General features: G+C 45.4%; 1 protein-coding gene across 1 annotated transcript in view; it reads left to right on the forward strand.

Moving 5' to 3' along the window:
- Positions 1-421: 421 nt before the first annotated feature.
- LOC143935371 (protein-glutamine gamma-glutamyltransferase E-like) overlaps positions 422-19,926 on the forward strand; it is a 68,128-nt gene continuing 48,623 nt past the window's right edge. Inside the window, exons 1-2 of the mRNA XM_077459192.1 lie at positions 422-589; positions 17,645-17,887. Coding sequence (XP_077315318.1) covers positions 496-589; positions 17,645-17,887 — 337 coding nt within the window. The 5' untranslated portion in view covers positions 422-495. The remainder of the gene's footprint in view (positions 590-17,644; positions 17,888-19,926) is intronic.

Consider the following 19,926-nt stretch of genomic DNA (forward strand, 5'->3'; position numbering starts at 1 on the left):
CGAAAAGTCCAGTCATGTGTACGCGGCATAACAAAGGTGGGGACAAAGGTTTTACCACTTATCCATCCTGTACAATTTCAAGCTCTGGCCAAAGTGGCGCTTTCATACGAAGTTAATTTTTATATATGAAAATTCTCATGAGTCTGCTGTAAATATAAAGTACTGCTCTGATTGCACTGTGAAAACTAGGCCATAGAATCTATGAAGGCCACCACACCTTGCTTGCTTGAAGGTGCCAAATACAGTAAAATTTTGCCCAACCTACTCCAATGAATCTGACTATGCAAATTAAGAGTTGTTCAGTTTTCTATATTAATAATGCAATGACAGCAAACACTATGCATTTCAAAGCAGTGCATGCATTTCCAAAAATGTGTTTTTATTTGGTTGTAACATAAAATAATCTTTGTTTCAGATCTTTTTTTGACCAATACTGACTTCAGCAAAGTCCGAAATGCCACAGCTCACAGGACCCTGGACTATGACACCAGTGATATGGTGCTCAGAAGGGGACAACCATTTACAATGGCTTTTACATTCAACAGACCTATAACGTCAAGAGATGAGCTTAAAATAATTGTGGAAACAGGTAATGTGATTTTCTAAAGTGACCATTCTGTTAACTCACAAGAAGCAGATGCAGAATACACATAGGCAATGATCTGAGCAGAATAAACTGGGGGTATAATATCATTATTACTAGTAGTAGTATTATACAGGATTTATATAGTGCCAACAGTTTACGCAGCACTTTACAATATAAAAGGGAGACAACACAGTTATAATACAATAAAATACAAGAGGATCAAGAGGGTCCTGCTCAGAAGAGCTTACAATCTAATAATTACAAAAGAGGTTGTGGATGTAGGTGAGTGGTGCCGTGTATTAACAGAAAATCACGGAGTTGCTAGGAGAAAAACATATATAAAGCACAGCCTATACATTTCAGGAGATTATGGCTGACCCTTTGGGGCCTTTGGTAGGGTGTATGTTGCTTGCAGAGACAACTGCTGATGCAACAGACAAACATTGTTTGACGATTTGAACCTTCTATGGCTGGCTTCATAGTTTGATGTAGCTACTGCTACCACATCAAATGTCAAACACTTACTTGCAGACAGGTGCAGGTCAAAGCAAACAGGCTGCCAATAGCTGGCACAGTCATGCTTCCCTATCCAACCCCGTGTTTGGTCAAGAGATTTGTAATGTCACATGATTGAATGCAGGAGGGGGGGGGGGGGGGCATTATAACATGTGAATGAGACAATCTTCAGCAGATCTCTATTTTTTAGTGGAGGTAATCAGCACTATTGATGGACAAACTTCCGACGGGACGTTTCACGAACGGGACCCTATTGACTTTAATGGCAGGCGAACCTTAAAAACCTCCAGGTCATATTTTCAGCCACAAAATACTTACTAGCTGTGCACACATAGTCCCACAACATGGACACTGACATAACAAAAGTATTAAGTGAATCTGGGATAGACAACGACAAGCATTCTTTTTTTTCTATGAAATTTTGACAATTCAGGAGCGCATGAAGGCCATGGAGGAGAGGCAAGGTCAGGGCAGGCTATGAAGGGGGTGCAGGAGATGATCAGTGCCACAGTCAGGGTAGCGCAGTCCTGTGCCAGTGTCCCACTGTGCCAACCTGTGCTTGAGCCTCTCCCTCTGCCCGGCCCTTAACCCCACCTATGCAGGGCTCCACTGCGGTGGTCCGGAGGTGCCAGTCCAGTGCTGATCCTCAGCCATGGTGCTGGCACTGCCTGCTGATTGGCTTCTCCGCTGCTATCTCCCTCACTGTCTGAAACCAGCACCGCTATAGAGACTGAGCACTGACACCAGCACCACGATAGAGAGCACTGACACCAGCACCAAGATAGAGAGCACTGACACCAGCACCGAGATAGAGAGCACTGACACCAGCACCGTGATAGAGAGCACTGACACCAGCACCGAGATAGAGAGCACTGACACCAGCACCGTGATAGAGAGCACTGACACCAGCACCGAGATAGAGAGCACTGACACCAGCACCATGATAGAGAGCACTGACACCTTGAGAGCACTGACACCAGCACCATGATAGAGAGCACTGAGACCACACCAGCACCGAGATAGAGAGCACTGACACCAGCACCGTGATAGAGAGCACTGACACCAGCACTGAGATAGAGAGCACTGACACCAGCACCGAGATAGAGAGCACTGACACCAGCACTGAGATAGAGAGCACTGACACCAGCACCGAGATAGAGAGCACTGACACCAGCACCGAGATAGAGAGCACTGACACCAGCACGGTGATAGAGAGCACTAACACCAGCACCGAGATAGAGAGAGAGAACTGACACCAGCACCGTGATAGAGAGCACTGACACTACACCAGCACGATGATAGAGAGAGCACTGACACCAGCACTGATACCAGCAACTCACTGCGGGACCCAAAAATATGACACCTCTTCAAACAGGAGGGTATGGGCATATAGTACGGTGTGCTTTTTTTGTACAAGGAAGTGAGCCAAAGGTAGAAAAAAGGTCCATGTGCTAGATTAAATAAATTGTTTATAGAGTTATGCATATACAAGGTCTACTGGTCACATGTGTTGAATTCCTCCAAGATCCATGCCTCATTCATTTTTATAAATGTGAGGTAGTCAACACTGTCGTGAGCTAGGTGAGTGCGCTTATCGGTCACGATCCCCCCTGCTGCGCAGAACATTCTTTCGGACAGGACACTGGATGAGGGGCAAGCCAACAGTTCAATTGCAAATTGGGCAAGCTCTGGCCAGAGGTCAAGCCTGTCCACCCAGTAGTCCAGGGGTTCATCACTTCTCAGAATGTCCACATCGGCCGTTAACCCGATGTAGTCGGACACCTGTCGGTCTAGGTGTTCCCTGATGCTGGATCCGGATGAGACCTCTCGATGAGTCGGCTGAAATAATTACCTCATATCAGAAGTCACAACACATCTTCAAACCACCCTCTTCTTGCTGGCGCTGTTGGATTTGTACACGCAACTCTTTCTCTGGGAGTGGGAATTCTTCCTCTGCCAGCGCACACAAACGCAGAATGCAGCATTTCTAGAAGCAAGGCCTGGAAGTGCTTCATTCTGACAGCCCTCTGTGATGGTGGTAAAATTTCCGCCATTTTGTGTTTGTACCGGTGTCTAAGTACGTTGCCACCCAGTACTGGTCCTTGACCCTTATGCTTTTTATACGGGGGTCCCTGTTAAAACACTGGAGCATGAAGGCCCCCATTTGCACTAAATTGGAAGCGGTGTGGTGGCCTGGCTCCTGCTCATCATCCAGGATAATGTTGTCCTCCTTGTTCTCCTCTCCCCATCCATGCACAACAGGTATCCTAGAAAGGTTTAAAACATGCTCTTCTTGCTCCTCCTCATCCGTCCCGGCACCATCCTCCTCTGACTCCTCTTCAGACTCCTGTTGTTGACTTGTCTCAGATAGAGTAGCCCCCCAGGGAATTCATCCAGCATTGTGACTTCCTCATCTTCCTGCTCCTCCACGGCTTGATCAATGACACGACGCAATGCACGCTCCATAAAGAAGGCATAAGGTACCATGTCACTGATGGCGCCATGGCTGAGACTGACCAGTTTGGTGGTCTCATCAAATGGCCGCAGAAGTCTGCATGCGTCGCGCATGAGCAGCCACTGGCGTGGTGAAAAAAAAACAAGCTCAGAACCTGTTCTGCTGTAGAGTTTGTACAGGTAGTCGTTAACTGCACGTTTCTGCTGGAGCAGCCTATCAAGCATATAGAAGGTTGAGTTCCGTCGCATCGGGCAATCGCAAATAAGACGTCTGACCAGCAGATTGTGTTGCCGCTGAATGTCAGCTAGGTGAGCCATGGCCGTGTAAGATCTTCTGAAATGGGCTGAGATTTTCCTTGCCTGCCACAAGATGTCCTGGACCCCAGGGTATTTGACAATGAATTGCTGCACAACCAAGTTTAAGACATGTGCCATGCATGGCACGTGTGTAATTTTGCCCTGTTTCAATGCACTAAGCAGATTGGCACAATTGTCACACACCACTTTACCAACTGTCAAATTGAGCGGGTTAGCCACTGATCTGCCTGTGAACGCAAAGCTCAAAGGAGTGCAGGGCCAGTGTGGCACAACAGACGCAGCACAGCATGGCAACGTCTCACCTGGCATGTCGAATAGGTTCTGGGGATCTTGGGCGGCGCAGCAGAGGAGACACTAGCAGTGGAAAAGGAAGGGTCAGCGAAGGAGGGGAGGGAGGAGGATGGAGTAGGAGGAGGTGAAGAAGAGCCAGGCCTACATGCAATCCGTGGCGGTGAAACCAAATCGACACGGGTGCCACGGGTTACATGCTTGACGGCCATCAGAAGGTTCACCCGGTGGGCAGTAAAAGCTATATACCTTCCCTGCCCATGTATGCTAGACCACATGTCTGTGGTCAGATGTATCTTGACACCGACACTGTGTGCCAGAGATACATTCACTTGCCGCTGAACATGGCCATAAAGCTCTGGGATGCCCTTCTGTGAGAAAAACTTCCTTCCCGGGACCTTCCATTGTGGTGGTCCAATGGCCACAAATTTTCGAAAGGCCTCGGAGTTCACCAGTTTATTTATATTTTTTTATATATTCTTTATTTTTCATTTTTTTGAAACAGTATGTATTAAATACAGATATCTTTTATATCATTAAATCATTATCACACTTTACAATTGTATTTCACATCCGATTGCTTAACCTTACCCCCCCCCCCCCCCCCAAAAAAAAAAAGGCAAAGCCCCCCCCTTGCCTCTCCCTTCTATTCCTCTCCCCCTCCCTCCCCATTCCCTTCACACCTCTTAAGGCCATCCTCCTTCAAGAAAGTTCTCCATTGTTGCCATTTCCCTTGGTATTTTTGCCCTGTTTCCTCCAGTTTCTGTATAGACTCCTCTATTACCCTTTTGTATTCTACTTTCCGCACCCATTCTGATATTGTCGGGACCTGTGTGGTTTTCCAGTGAGTTGGGATCAGGGATTTTGCTGCATTCAACAGATCTGGGACCAGTGTGTTTCTATATTGTGTGATCCCTTTCTCTGTATCGTGGAACAGACATTTCCATGGGGATTTTTCAATCCTTTCCCCTGTGACTACAAATATCATTTCTATTATCTTCTCCCAGAAAGGGACTATTTTGGGGCAATCCCACCATATATGCTTAAAAGTCCCTGGTGCCTTGCATTCCCTCCAGCAAAAAACCCCGATGTCTTCTCCAAACCTCTGTACTCTTTGGGGGGTCCAGTACCACCTCGCTAATAATTTGAAGGACATTTCAGCCGTTTGGACGTCTCTTGGAAGTGAGTGGGTCATTTTAATTATTTTTCCCCTGTGCTCGTCATTTCTTAATGGGCCAATCTCCTCCTCCCATTTCCCTAAATATGCTGGGAACTCAGAGTCTGCCTCATGCCTTAATATTTTATAAACTTTAGAAACCCTTTTCTCTAAACATTGTGCTTCTTTAAATAATTTTTCTAATGGTCTAAGTAGTGTATTTCCTCTCAACGGCTGTGGAAGCCCTTGGATAAAGTGTGCGATTTGCGTGTATCTCCATCTATCTAATGGCTTCTGTCCCCATTCTTGTATAATTTCACTAAAAGTGCTTATCCTATTTCCTTTCATCACTTCCGCTATTGTTATTTCCTCTCTCTTTGCCCACCTACTAAAATATAAACGCTCCTCTTTCCCTGGAAGAAAATAATTTGTGTCTAAAAGTGACATTAAAGGGGAATTATAGTGCCAATTGTGCCTCTTATTGATTTTATCCCAAATTTTTAAAGTGTGTCTTGTTAAAGTGCTCGTGCTAAGCCCTAAGTCCCTATATTGGGGGGGTATCCATATCATCTTTACCAACTCTGTGCTGCTTAGTGTTCCCTCTAACTCTACCCAACTCTTCTCTTGCTTATTATGGTTCCAATCAGCTATCCTTGAAATGACTATGGCTTCGTAGTATTTTTTGAAATCTGGCAGTGCTACACCTCCTTTATCTTTCTCCTTCACTAGGACGTTATAGGCTATTCGCGGGTTTTTACGTGCCCATATAAAGGCTGTTATCATAGATTTTAATTTTCTGAGGTAACTTGAGGGTAAGGGGACTGGGATCATCTGGAACGTATAGATTACTAAAGGCAAAATGAATATTTTAATTGCGTTTATCCTCCCCATCCAAGTCAGTCTTTTATATCTCATTTTATTTAAATTATTTTTAATTTTATTCAGCAGGGGTATGTAATTAGCAGCATATAGATTGGATACTTGTGCCGTCAATTTTATGCCTAAGTAAGACAGTTCTCCTTTGCACCACTTAAATGGGAGGTGGGTGGCTAGTGCTGTCTGATTTTCCTCTGATAGATTCAGGTTTAAAATCTCCGACTTGGTCATATTTATTTTAAAGTTGGACAATCGCCCACACTGTTTGAACTCTTTTAGGAGGGTTGGAATTGTTACTCTTGGGTTGACTGTATATAGCAAGACGTCATCTGCAAATGCAGAGACTTTGTACTCCTTCTTGCCCACTCGGATACCTCTGACATCCTGGTTCCTCCGGATTGCCGCCAGGAGAGGTTCTAAGGCAATCACAAATAGAATCGGCGAGAGGGGGCACCCCTGCCTCGTCCCATTAAACAATTCCAGGGGGCGAGACAGGGACCCATTCACTCGGACTCTAGCTGTCGGATGTGAATATAACGCTTTGAGCCATCTCATCATCTTCTCTCCTAGTCCCATATATTTTAACGTCTCATATATAAACTCCCAATCCACTCTATCGAAAGCCTTTTCGCCATCTACCGATATCAGTACTGTGGGGGTCTCTCTCCTGATGACTTCCTGGATCAAGGCTATGGACTTCAAAGAGTTATCCCTCCCCTCTCGCCCTTGAACAAACCCTACCTGATCTGGATGGATCCATCTCGGGAGGAGGGTTTTTAATCTATCTGCGATTATTTTCGCGAAGATCTTTATGTCCGTATTTAAGAGAGAGATCGGATGGTAGCTCTCTAGAGCTGCTGGGTCCTTATCCTCTTTTAAAATCAGTGTTATGTGGGCACAGAGGGCCTCCTCCCGAAACTTCTCCTCTGCTCCTACTGCAGTAAAGTAATCGCAAAGTTTCGGCGCTAATTGTCTCTGAAATTTTTTGTAATATAGAATAGAGTATCCATCCGGGCCCAGGCTTCCTCCGAGGGGGGTCCTCCAACTACTACTCCTCTACTGCTGCTTTCCTTTTCCCCTTATCGCCCCCTTTCCCCCTTATATTATATAACTCGCTATAAAAGGCATGAAAGTTCTCTGCGATTTTTGGGGTGGAGAACTGTTTCTCCCCCCCTCTATCTTTAATCATTGGGATGTGGGTCCTATTTTTGTATTCTTTCACTCTATTTGAGATCCATTTGCCTGACCTGTTTCCCCATTGGTATCTTTCTTTCTTTATTTTATGAAATGCTGACTCTCTTTCTTGTTCTAGGGTATCTTCCAGTTCTCTCTTTTTCTCTATTAACTCCTGTCTATCCCGTACCCCCATTGGTTTAGTTTTCTGCTCTAATTCCTTAATCTCTCTATATAGTTGGACTTTTTGTTTCTCCCTCTCCTTCTTTTTCCCCGATCCGATACTCATCAAGAGCCCTCTTGTGATTACCTTATGTGTTTCCCATAGTGTGGCTCGAGGAATGTCTGGTGTGTCGTTTAACTCGAAGAAGCACGACAGTTCCTGTTCAATCTTGCAGATAACGTCCTGGTCCTGTATTAGTGAATCATTTAGTTTCCATATTCTCTCTGCCCCCCTCTCTCCCTGTACCTCGAGTTGTACTGCTACTGGGGCGTGATCTGATAGTGTGATTGGTTTTATTTCTGCTTTTTTGAGGTTCGTCACTAGTTGATGCTCTACTAAAATATAGTCCAATCTTGCAAAAGAGTTATGGGGTGCTGAAAAGTGAGTGTAATCCCTCTCTTTTAAATGGCATATTCTCCATGTATCCATTAACTGCATATTGACCAAAGTTTTCCTCAGAGCTCTATATCTCCGCTCTGGTGCCCGGGTACAGCCCCCCGAATTATCCAGTTTAGGGTTTAGGGTCCAGTTCAAGTCCCCTACTATAATCAATTTTCCTGCTCTGAATCCCTTTACCTTCTCTAGTACCTTCTTTAGGAACTTATCCGGGTTTCTATTGGGGGCATATATATTCACTATTGTACATTTCATGCCAAGCAGTTTACCCTTTAAAAATAGGTACCTACCTTCCGGGTCAGCCAAACGCTCCTCTATTTCGAATCTAGTAGATCTATCAAACCCTGTGGCCACCCCTCTTGAGTGGGCTGATGGCGTGTCCCCGTAAAACCAAAGTGGGAATTGCAATGATGTCAATTTTGCCATTGATACGTTAGTGATGTGTGTCTCCTGGAGGCAGACCACATTACCACGCAAGAATTGGAGTTCTTTATTTATTTTATACCTTTTTTCTTTCGTGTTTAATCCCCTTACGTTGTACGATATTATGTTAACTACCACCATCGATCACTGTTACCGGGGATCGGAGCTTCACGTAGGCTGATCCAGAGGCACGCACCTTTGGGGGTTGAGAGGGAGGGAGAGAGCGGCAAGGAAAAAAAAAAAGAAAGAAAACCCCCCCCCGATCCCCCCCGCCCTTATAGCCCCAGCCCTTCGACCCTTTCCCACCCCCACTCCGCAACAATACCCCTAAAAAGGTTGGTCGGAGTCCTCCCTTTTCCTTGTTGCTCTTATGGGTTTGACACATATCTCGCTGGTGTCCTCTCGTCCCCATATTTACCCGGGGTCTCACACCGGTGGCTCTCCAAGGATCTCCTCCCTCCCCCCGCGTCTCCCTTCTCTTTAACAATCCTCTTCCCCATGTCTCTTTCCTTCCTCCTTTCATTTCTCTGGGTCTATCTTTACGTTATCTTAGGGTATCCCCCTCTGGATTGGACTCTGCTCCTCTCCTTCTCCTCCATCTTAGATCCCTTTGTATGGGCCTAGTGTCCTTCTCTTCTTCCTCCCACCCTGGTAACTGGGGGGGTGCTATGTCCAACCTTTCACAAAACCCATTCAAATCCTCGGGGAATCGCAGAATTGCAGAGCGGCCCTCTTTTTTCCCTTTCAGGCAGGCTGGGAAGCCCCATTGGTAGGATACTCCTTCTGCCAACATCCGTTGTGTAAGGGGTTTTAATAATCTCCTTCTCTTCAACGTTTCTGTTGCAAGGTCGGGAAACACCTGCAATTCTGCGCCTTCAAAGGTCACCCCTGCCCTTGTCCTCAGTTTTTCCATTATTAACCCTCTCTCTTCCATGTAGTGGAACCTGACTATCACATCTCTAGGGGATTCCTCCCTTACTACCCTCTGCCTAGTAATTCTGTGGACTCTATCTATCTTTAAGGTGTCAGTGAGCTCTCTCTCCAATAACGGGTTAAATATCTGCTGTACTATACCCCCTAGTTCCCCAGTCCTATATTTCTCTGGGAGGCCTTTAATGCGTACGTTCTTCCTTCTGCCTCGGTTCTCTTGGTCCTCTAATTTATACTGGAGGTTTCTGTTCGCTATCTGAAGAGAGGAAATTTGTTCTGTTATCTCATTCAACCTTTGCTCCTGATTGTCTAATCTTACCTCTATTTCCTCCACCCTCCCGAGGACCTGACCTATGTCTGCCCTTACTCCTGCTATTTCTGCTTTTAATGACTCCTCCATTTTGGCAAACATCTCCGCTAGCATTACCTTTATTGGGGGTACCTCCTCCCCCTGGGGTATAAGTTGCAGCGTCCCTTCCCCTCTATTGTCCTCTTCTGCTGCTCTTATCTCTTCCCTTTCCTGATGGGGTCTGGCATTGTTATGGCTGGGGGTACATACTTCCTTCAAGCCCCCCATCTTGGCTCCATTTACCTTACCCCCTTTACTTTCTTCTGATATCTTCTGCCTATTGAGTCCTGATCTCCGTGCTGTTCCTGACTTGGGGCTGCTCGGGCCTTCCTCTAATATGCTGGAATTGCTTGCCATATACCGCTGGATACCCCCTGGGCTGGGCACCGGCGGCATATTTTTACTTGATTTCGTTTTCCCTCTCATTCTTCCCTTTAGGTCTACCCAGTTCTATTCTACCTCTCCTGCTCCCCTTCTCGCCCTCTGTCTCCTCCTATCTATCTTATCTTTATGACCGAGGCCTACCACTTGTTACTTCCCCTCTCCCCTCTAATCTATCTGGGGGTCTACGGAGGTGTCAGGTCGGGAGTAAGGGTAGTGAAGTCAGGATAAACATGCCCCCTTCAATCAACCAACTAGACCAGGGTGTCCTTCCCCGTAAACCTATTAGCCGGATCTCCCTCCTTCCTATCCCTCTTACCCAGCGAGGGTAGGGATACAGCCGTGAATACCCGAAGTTTTGGGGGACACCGACACTCTGATCAGTTTCTGCCTTGGTCTAACTTCCACTATCCACGTCTCCACTTCCTACTACCGGACCTCGAACCCCCTTACTTCAATGGATTACATAGGCCCTTTGAACAATTTCCAAAGATGTCCCGATTCAAATACAAATACAAAATATATATGTAGGTAAAACAAGGTGAAACAAGGTAGGTAAAACAGAAACCAAACAAAAAGGAGGGCAGAAAAATCGGGAAGACCACTTTGAGTGATGGTAATTGTCTGCCCAGTCTTTGTCCCTTTGTCTATCTACACAGGTGGGCACAAGCGGAGTATCTACAAAGTATATATATTCCGACTTAAAACTGCAAGAATGGCAGTAATACTAGTTGTCTACAGTGTCTTTATCCATTTAACCATCTCCTGCCACCAGAGTGTCCTGTCCCCTTCTCCTTCCTTCAGAGCGACACTTCTCCACCTGTTACCACGGTACCTGCTTGGCTTCTCTATTCTCTATTCCAGGTTTGCTACCCTCCTTCCAGGCACAATCCAGGTGGTAAAAATCTGGGCTCAAATACTGCAGAGTCAAGTTGGGGGGTGTGCTGTTAACCGGGGGCTATTTGCGAGCCCCTATTTACACTAATTAAAGTTCTTCATCCTCTGACGTTCCCCTGCAATAGAGTCAAACTTTAGGGTACTTTAGGGTACTCGTTGTCAAAGTGGGGTGCTTCCAGAGGTCTACTCCTCCCCTCTCAGTACGTCGGGGCCAGAATGTAATGATGTCTCCGTTTATACCCCTACCCTAATGTTTGTCACAGATACTAACGCAGGTATTTATGTTACAAACTATAGACAGCACCACATGAGACACAAGCCACCGCTCCAAATGCTCACAAATGCTCACGCATCTCCACCGGTCCTCTACACAGACCCAGTCTCCTCCGTCCGAACATTAACTCAGGGGGTTGGTGTTGCGTACAACTTGGTTCGCTGTTCGGAGGGCATACGCACCTCTACGCCTTTTCTGACTGAGCGAATCTCCAGGGCTTTTGGCTTTGGCTTTATAAAGACAGACCCCCCTCTAATAATACTACTATGCGCTCTCTTAACGCATACAGAGCCTTTAAATACGGGCGGGTTTATAGCGATCTTTTTAAAGTCTTTCCAGGGTTACTTTCCTGCCTTCCCTCAAGTTAGCTCCTCATGCATGCCCAAAAGAAGAAAGAAAGAGAGTCTATATTATTGCGTCTCTTATAGTTACTGAGCACCTCTCCGTGTCACAATTCACTGTTCACAGAGTTCACACAGGTCTGCTGTACTTCTCCCGGGTCAAGCACCCCTCACTCCCAAGCTTAACTCCAGTTTTGTTGGTTTGCAGCGATCTGATCCAGGGGCCGGCCTCTTCCAGTGTCAGACCTTACCATCCCTTACCATAAGGACGTGTCTCTCGCTTTGCTGTGAAGGGCCGGTACGTTGTTCATCTTTGTCTCGGGGAATACGTCTGACCTGCGACCTGGTGTGTCTTCTGTGTGTGCTGCGTGTGGCGGGGGCCCGCTGTGCTACACGCCTCTTCGTCTCCTGGGGCCCTGGGCTGGCATCTGGCGTCCGGCGTCTGGATGCAGAGGCGCAGCGTGATCTCCTTCTGACGGGGGAACGAGTCGCCTCACTCCCAGGCTAAACGGTAGGCTGTGGAGGGGTTGGCGCGAATTGCGAGCGCAGTCCGGCTCCCCTCCGCATGGATTGGAGGGGGTGACCGGTCCGTTCGCCGCTCAGCTGTCACCGCGTGGCGGGGGAGGGAGCGATGGTACACGGGGATTCCATAGGGCGGGGAGGGATGGAGACGCTCAGAGCGAGCCTACCTCCTGGTGCTCCGCCCCATCCCGTCCTCAACGTCGAGTTCACCAGTTTATATGGCAGTAGTTGGCGGGTTATGAGTTCTGACAAGCCAGCCATCAACCGGTTATCCGGCGTCATACGCTTTAAACATTTGGCCCACGGAAGCCTGCCCTTTTCCAGAAAAACGTGAGGACGGCATGATGGAAGGTGAAGTGGAGGACAATTGTGAGGAGAGAGGAGAAGGAGAAGTAGAAGACGAGGCTGGACGGTGAGAGCCTGGATTGTGGCTTTGTGGGTTCCGTTGCTCCCACTGGACTCGGTGATGGCAGCTCATGTGCCTTCTTAAGGCAGTCATCCCTAGGTGAGTGTTGAGCTTACCGCGACTTATGCATTGACTGAAAAGATTGCAGAAGGCAGCACTTGACACTATTTGACACGATAAAAAAAAGCCCACACTACGGAGCCATGTGCCGGCGTCCTGGGAGCACCAGATGTGACCGTAAATGGTTGATGCCTCGCTCCTGATACATTAGCAATCTGCTTTGTCTCTCCTGTGCTATCTAAGTTCAGCCTGCTTCTCCTCCCTATCTGCTGGTCCATATCTCCCTCTAAACTCCCCTCCTCTTCCTCTCTTGTGGGCACCCATGTGACGTCACCTTCCCCACCGCTATAATTAGAGATCTCGGAGTAGGCAGCAATACTGGGGACCAACCTCCTCCTTGGGCTGATCTGAGTACTGTCGTCAGACTGCTGAGTGGCGGTTGTTGCTACCTATTCTTCCTGATCCAATTCCAAGAGTGGCTGTGCATCGGCAATGTCTTGTGATGGATCGGAAAATAATACCTGTGACTCAAGCAGAGGGTATATGGTGGTGGTAGTGTTGGTGGTTGTGTCTTTAGGGGTGCACACAGCAGAGAGTGAAGAAGAGGGTGCAGATCGAGAGGATGAGGAGGGTGCAGAAGATTAAGGCTGAGGGAGCCACTCAACCAAGTCTGGTGCGTCCTTTGATGTAATCAAACGCACCTTCTGCAATTTCCCACTTTGGCTCAAGCCTGTTGCTCCTGCCCTACCCCTGCCACCCCTGAGGAAGGGCCTGCCTCTTCCTCTGCCTGTAATTTTTTTAAATGACCCTGTGACAAAAGTCTCTAGAGAAGTGGAGTATGTATGTGGAAGAAGGTATATAACACCTCGCTTCAATCAGTCGTTTTGGGGGGCCACTGGGGGGCCACTGGTCTATCAATCTATCAGCTAGTGAATTGCAGACTGTCCCTGCTCCAAACACCAAACTGTCCCTCCCTACATTGAGAAACGACAGCTGCAGAATCGGTAAGCAGCGCAGTAGGGCAGTGCACTATAATATGCTTTCTATATTTGAAAGAAAGTATATTATACGTGTACAACCCTATATAATATACACCTATACCAGTCCCTAAAAGGACCTTTGTGGACCTAGTAGCTAGTGATTTGCAGACTGTCCCTGCTCTAAACACCAAACTGTCCCTAAGTCCCTACACTGATAAAAGACAGCTGCAGAATCAGTCAGCACTCAGCAGCACAGCAGTCAGCAGTGCACCATAATATACTTTTTTTATTTGAAAGAAGCTATATTATATGTGTACAACCCTATATACTGTACACCTATACCAGTCCTTAAAAGGACCTTTGTGGATCTAATAGTAATAGCTAGTGATTAAACTGACTGTCCCTGCTCCACACAGCGTCCTTTCCCTACACTGACAAATAACAGCTGTAGAATCGGTCAGCAGGGCACTCAGCAGCACAGCAGTCAGCAGCAGTACACCAGAATATACTTTGTATATTTGAAAGAAAGTATATTCTAAGTGTATTACAACCCTATATACTGCACACCTATACCAATCCTTAAAAGAACTTTTGTGGACCCAATAGTAATAGCTAGTGTTTAAACTGACTGTCCCTGCTCCACACAGCGTCCTGTCCCTACACTGACAAAAGACAGAATGTAAAATGGCTGCCAGAACAGGTCTATTTATAAGGTAGGGGGTATGTCCCATTGCCCATGTGCTGAAATGTCTCAATTGGCTGTCCTGAACCCCATGATGGATGTGTCATCATGGGTCAAAGTTCTTCACTATGTAAATGCATATGTCCATCGCGCGAACAGCACCAGAAGTCTGCCGGTTTGGCGAATCACGAACGAGCAAAATTCACTGTGAACCGACCACCGGGCGAACCACAAGGCCATCCCTAATCAGCACCTACAATATACACTTGGTTATCTGTGAAAGTCCCTTTTTTACTCTATGCAAAAGTACAAGTATCATAATTGGCTTTAGATGCACTTTACTACTGTGCTATTTGACCCTGGTATTCATTTTCAGGAGGAGTTTACCAACAGTCACATAGGAGGTTATTTACTAAAGGAAAATCCACTTTTGCACTGCAAGTGCACTGGGAAGTAAAGTCACTGTAGATCTGAGGGGGACATGCACGGAAAATAAAAAAACAGCATTTTAGCTTGCACATGATTGGATGATAAAATCAGCAGAGCTTCCACTCATTTCAGATCTACCCCTTAGATTTAGAGCGACTGCACTTCCAAGTGCACTTGCAGTGCAAAGTGGATTTGCCTTTCGTAAACAACCCCCATAGACTTCTGGGGCACTTGCCACTTCCGACTTTGAGGAGTCAGGTTTAAGCAAAGTCAGTAAACTTAACAAAGGAGAAATTGCTTCAAAAGTATGACTGCAGAGCATGACTATTCAGTTTTTTTTAAGCCTTGTTTTTAACAATTCTCTGTAAAAGTATATCCATGGTTAGAAATTACAATAACTTACTACTAACACTATCTTTATGTGACTTGAAGGACTAGTGTCTGAAAATGTAATTTTCTCACGGATTCAAAACAATTTTTTTCAGAATTGTCTAATTTCCTTTCTTGTCTAGCCTAAGATTTGTCAAATTTCATAATCCATGAATATTAAAGATGACAATTAGGCCAAATGCATCTTTTTGTAGCTATTTCCAAACAGCCATCAATCAAACTGAAATTTGAATGTGACTTGGGGGTAGGGAGTATCTCCAGTTTTTCAGAAGAAGATAACACATCAGGCATTCCTGATGAGTTTGTTTTGTAAGAAATGAACAGCTAGTAATGGTCATGTAGTTATATGCATGTCACTAGATGTGGACCTCCCACTGAAACAATTTTGCTTGAAATATTTTGCACAAAAGAAACATTTGATAGTAGAGATAAAGATAGAGCAGACGAATCAGCTATATATGCCAAATGCCAAAGAAGAAGTAATATTCAGTGGAAACTATGTGTTAAAGTTCTTAATACAAACAACACTGAGTTGATCAGATCATGCATTGATGCAATGGCAACAACTGGAGTAGTACACATCAATGCAGTGGCAGAGAGAATAAAACTGCAAATTACTCCAGTCGCAATTAGTAGGGTCCTGCACGTTCATGCAGTGCCAGTAAATCCTTAAGTGCACATCAATGCATTGGCCTGAATTGGGTCAAGTATGTTGATGAAGTAGCATCAAGTGCAGAAATATGCATCAATGCAGTGGCAGCCAGTACGGTTGCTCAATTTGGTGCAGTGGCAATGAATGTGAAAGTGGGCGTTGGTGCTCCAGCTGCTTCATGGTTCCCATATTGATGCCCATACACACTGTGGATCCATTAGCACCTACCTTCCTCTCACTTCCAGTCTGTGGCTGCCAAGCTGCTTTCTTGTTGGCATAGTGACGCTCACAGCACAAAACAGCAGTATTTCCTACTGTGTGTGTAGATGACAATATGGCAAGCAGGAATCTGTTGGGTACTAGTCGAATGTATGCAGTAGAGGTCATGAGAGCCACAGCAATAGGAGTGTAAGTACCAGGAGAGGATAGCGTGTATAGGCATAATTATGTCAACCAGGAAGCAGCTGGTGACCTTTCGCACTTGTGGCTCTCGACTGCTCTTGAGCCATGTACATTAATGCCGGAGAACAGACACACAACCAGACTTTCCGGCAGAAAAGGTCAGACGGAATAATTTCATCGGATATTCCAATCCTGTGTGGGCTTCATCTGACTTTTTTTCTTCAAAAATTCTGACGGACCTAGAAATAGAACATGATTTAAATCTTTCCAACAGAATCAATTCCTATGGGGAAAACCGTTCGTCTGTATGCTATTCCGACGGACCAAAAACTATGCAAGGGCAGCTATTGGCTACTGGCTATTTAAAGCGGTAGTAAACCCGCTAATGTTTTTTTTTTTACCACCTGCAAAGCAAAAGGCATAATGAGCTAGTATGCACCGCATACTAGCTCATTATGAAATACTTAGCTTAGAACGAGGCCCCGATATCTGGCCCGATCGTTTCTTCCGGGTATTGCGGCTTTGGCGCTGTGAGTGGCCGGAGCCGCGATATCGTCACTCCCGCGCATGCGCGTGGGAGATTTCATCCCGGCCGGTCGGCCACTGCTGGATTTTCAGCCGAGAATCCCCTTGTGCGCATGCGCCGCTGCAGTCAGCGGTGCATACCGAGGGGAATATCTCCTAAACCGTACAGGTTTAGGAGATATTTTTTTTACCTACAAGTAAGCCTTATTATAGGCTTTCATGTAGGTAAAAGTAAAAAAAAAGAGTATACAACCACTTTAACTTCTTTTTTCTAGTCCCGTCGTACGTGTTTTACGTCAGCACGTTCTAAACAAACTGTCAGATTTTATTCTGACGGAAAACCCAGTCGTGGGTATGCGGCATTTCAGTTTGAAGTTCAGCTTTAGATGTGTATGTATGTATTAGATCACGTATGCCATGCCAGTATTCATTTTATGCTCACAAAATTGCATGTTCCATTTACAACAAAAATGGGAAGCTATTTTTATTAAAGCGGAACTAAACCCTCCTATCGTTTTTAGCCAAATAAGGTGCCATCTTGGCCTTTGTTTGATCTTCAACTGCTATGATGCTGCCCATGTGATCGTGTATGATACCAGCCATTTAAATTGTTTGACAGTGTGATTGAGAGCACAACAGGTGCGACAGTTACTGTACATTCCCAGCAAGTGCGACAGTTACTGTACATTACCAGCAAGTGCGACAGTTACTGTACATTCCCAGCAAGTGCTAGTAATGTAACTTTTTGGAAACTGTTAAATCGATGGGTTTAGTTCCGCTTTAAACCTAAAGAAAGAAAAAAAAGGCAATGCCATAATAACTATTCAGATGGTTACATCAGTTAGGTGTTGATTGGTTGCTAAAAGCATTACAAACCACCCTAGTCATACCAAAACAGTTTTACTTATTAGATTGCAATGGCTAATATGTAACTGGTTTCATTGCATGTAGCTGAGAAAATGGTATATAAAATTATGTAATTTTCATTTTAACAAATAATTGCTTTTATTGTCAGGTCCCTCTCCTTCAACACAGACAAATACAAGGGCAGAAATGCTAGTGTCCAGCTATAGCAGTGGGACATCCTGGAGTGCGGTACGTGGATCAAGCAGTAACAACGTCATGAACACTACAGTAAATATTCCAGTCAATGCCAGTATTGGCCGCTATAACATGAGTGTACAGACTACCAGTGGAGGAAGGCCAAATGTGTCCAGAGTGGGAACCTTCATTGTGCTGTTTAACCCATGGGCAAGAGGTAGGTTATCTAAATTGCTTTGACAGCATGTTTTACTTGTTTACTTGATGGTATGATTAGCATGTTCAGCCCCAACTGAAGAAACATCACATCAACATCGCATACCCCCACACACAAATCATGAGTTAGAGGGTAAATCTCTGCAGCATCATCACAGATGGCAGTTAAAACCTATATACAAATACAACCAGCACCTAACTCTGAAAGTCTCGGATAGGGAGTGCATGACTAGCTGTGATATGGTGTGTCATCTTGATAAAGGGGTCCTGCGTGGCCCCACAATGTCAATGGAGGAACATGTTTTTGACACCATATTTGTCATCTGTTTTGATGAGCCCCCAAAAAACAACTGAGGTTCACTATAGGGTGTTGGCTTTTTCTATTTTCTGAGTAGTTAAAATCTTACAGGAGTCCTAATTAATCCACACTACCTAAAACTGAAGGATAAGCTTTTGTTTTAAATATACTTTAAATACGAACTCTGGCTGGGAAAAAAAAATACTATTAGTTACACTCCTTTATTGGAATTTGATAGGTTTTATTTTAAAATAAAGGTTCTAAGACCTACATATACTTATTTTAATCTGTGGTCCATGACAGCAAGTTTTTTTGTCCTGTGATATTTCAGCACTGCAGTGTATTCCTCTGGCAATGTCCATGTCCTTTGCTAATGCCTGCAAGCAATCACTGAAATAGACTTGCACTAAGGGCTTGTTTACATATGTGTCAATACCATGTGTAGGATAAGTTTGCTTCTTAGAAAAAAATAATAAATGCACATTTTTTTGCTGTTAAAAATATGTGCATTTATTATTCATTTTTTGAAACCTGTAAAGCATTGCACCAACGATCAGCAGATCGCTGATGCCATGTAGGTCTCTCACAGAACTATAAGTGTATAGGTGCGCCGGAACATCCCGTATGAGCAATCAGATACAAGAAGAATCATGGAACTAGCTCATTGAGAACTACAAGTCAACAGCAGTAAAGGGTGTTGGGGTTTGTAGTTCATTCACACACTCAGCTCAGCAATAGAGGTTCCTGTATCCCACAATGCACTGGGAAATAATAGAGAACTAGGACAGAGCAGCTGCAGCCACTTCCTGTTTGTACAGAGCAGCCATGTGGTAAAAAAATTTACTTCTGTGTGCAGGCAGAAGTATAAAGCCAGCCAGCAATACTGACAGTGCCAGCCAGGCAGGAGCAGAGGAATGGAGCAGTATTGCCGTGGCAAAGCTTTTTGTGTCCCCAAAGTTCAGTTTGACCAAGCAAAGTGTCAAAGAGATTAACGTATACAAATAAATTTTTCAGAGAATTCACAAAAATGTCAGCCATCACACCACAGCTTAAACACACCTCAAAGTAGATTTTTTCCTCTACATCACTTCCTCTTTAAGCACTTCCCACTAGAAAAGTGGTCTCCAAACTGTGGCCCGAGGGCCAAATGTGGCCCTTTGCTAGACTCCATCTGGTCTTTGGGAGACTATTCCTCCCATGGACACCAACATTGGGGCATAATATCTGTCACTGACACTTAAGATGGGGCACTATTCCTCCCACTAGTATCAATGATGGGGCACTATTTCTCCCACCGACACCAACAATGGGTACTATTTATTTGATACCAGTGATGGGGCACTATTACTCCTCCTACTGACCACCATCTCTGAGGCCATGTTTATTCTCACTGATGCTGGGCCCAAGACATTTTCTATCCTCATTGGACCCCCTAACATCTGAAGGACAGTGAACTGGCCCTTTGTTTGCAAAGCCTGGGGACCCCTGCACTAGAAAAACAACACTTTCATGGGCATTTATCAAGCATTCTTGAAGCTTTTTCAATGCTTCAAAAACACTACAAAAGCCCTAAGGGCCGGTTCACACTGCAGGCGATGCGAGGCGACACCGACTTGCCTCGCCGCGACCTGCCGCGACCTCAGCGGCAACTTGCAGATGACTTCTGTATAGAAGTCAATGCAAGTCGCCCCGAGGTCGCCCAGAAGTAGTACAGGAACCTTTTTTCTGAGTCGGAGCGACTC

The sequence above is a fragment of the Lithobates pipiens genome, unplaced genomic scaffold (assembly GCF_037356315.1).
Source record: "Lithobates pipiens isolate NorthernLeopardFrog02 unplaced genomic scaffold, aLitPip1_a1.2 Scaffold_28, whole genome shotgun sequence".
NCBI lineage: Eukaryota > Metazoa > Chordata > Amphibia > Anura > Ranidae > Lithobates > Lithobates pipiens.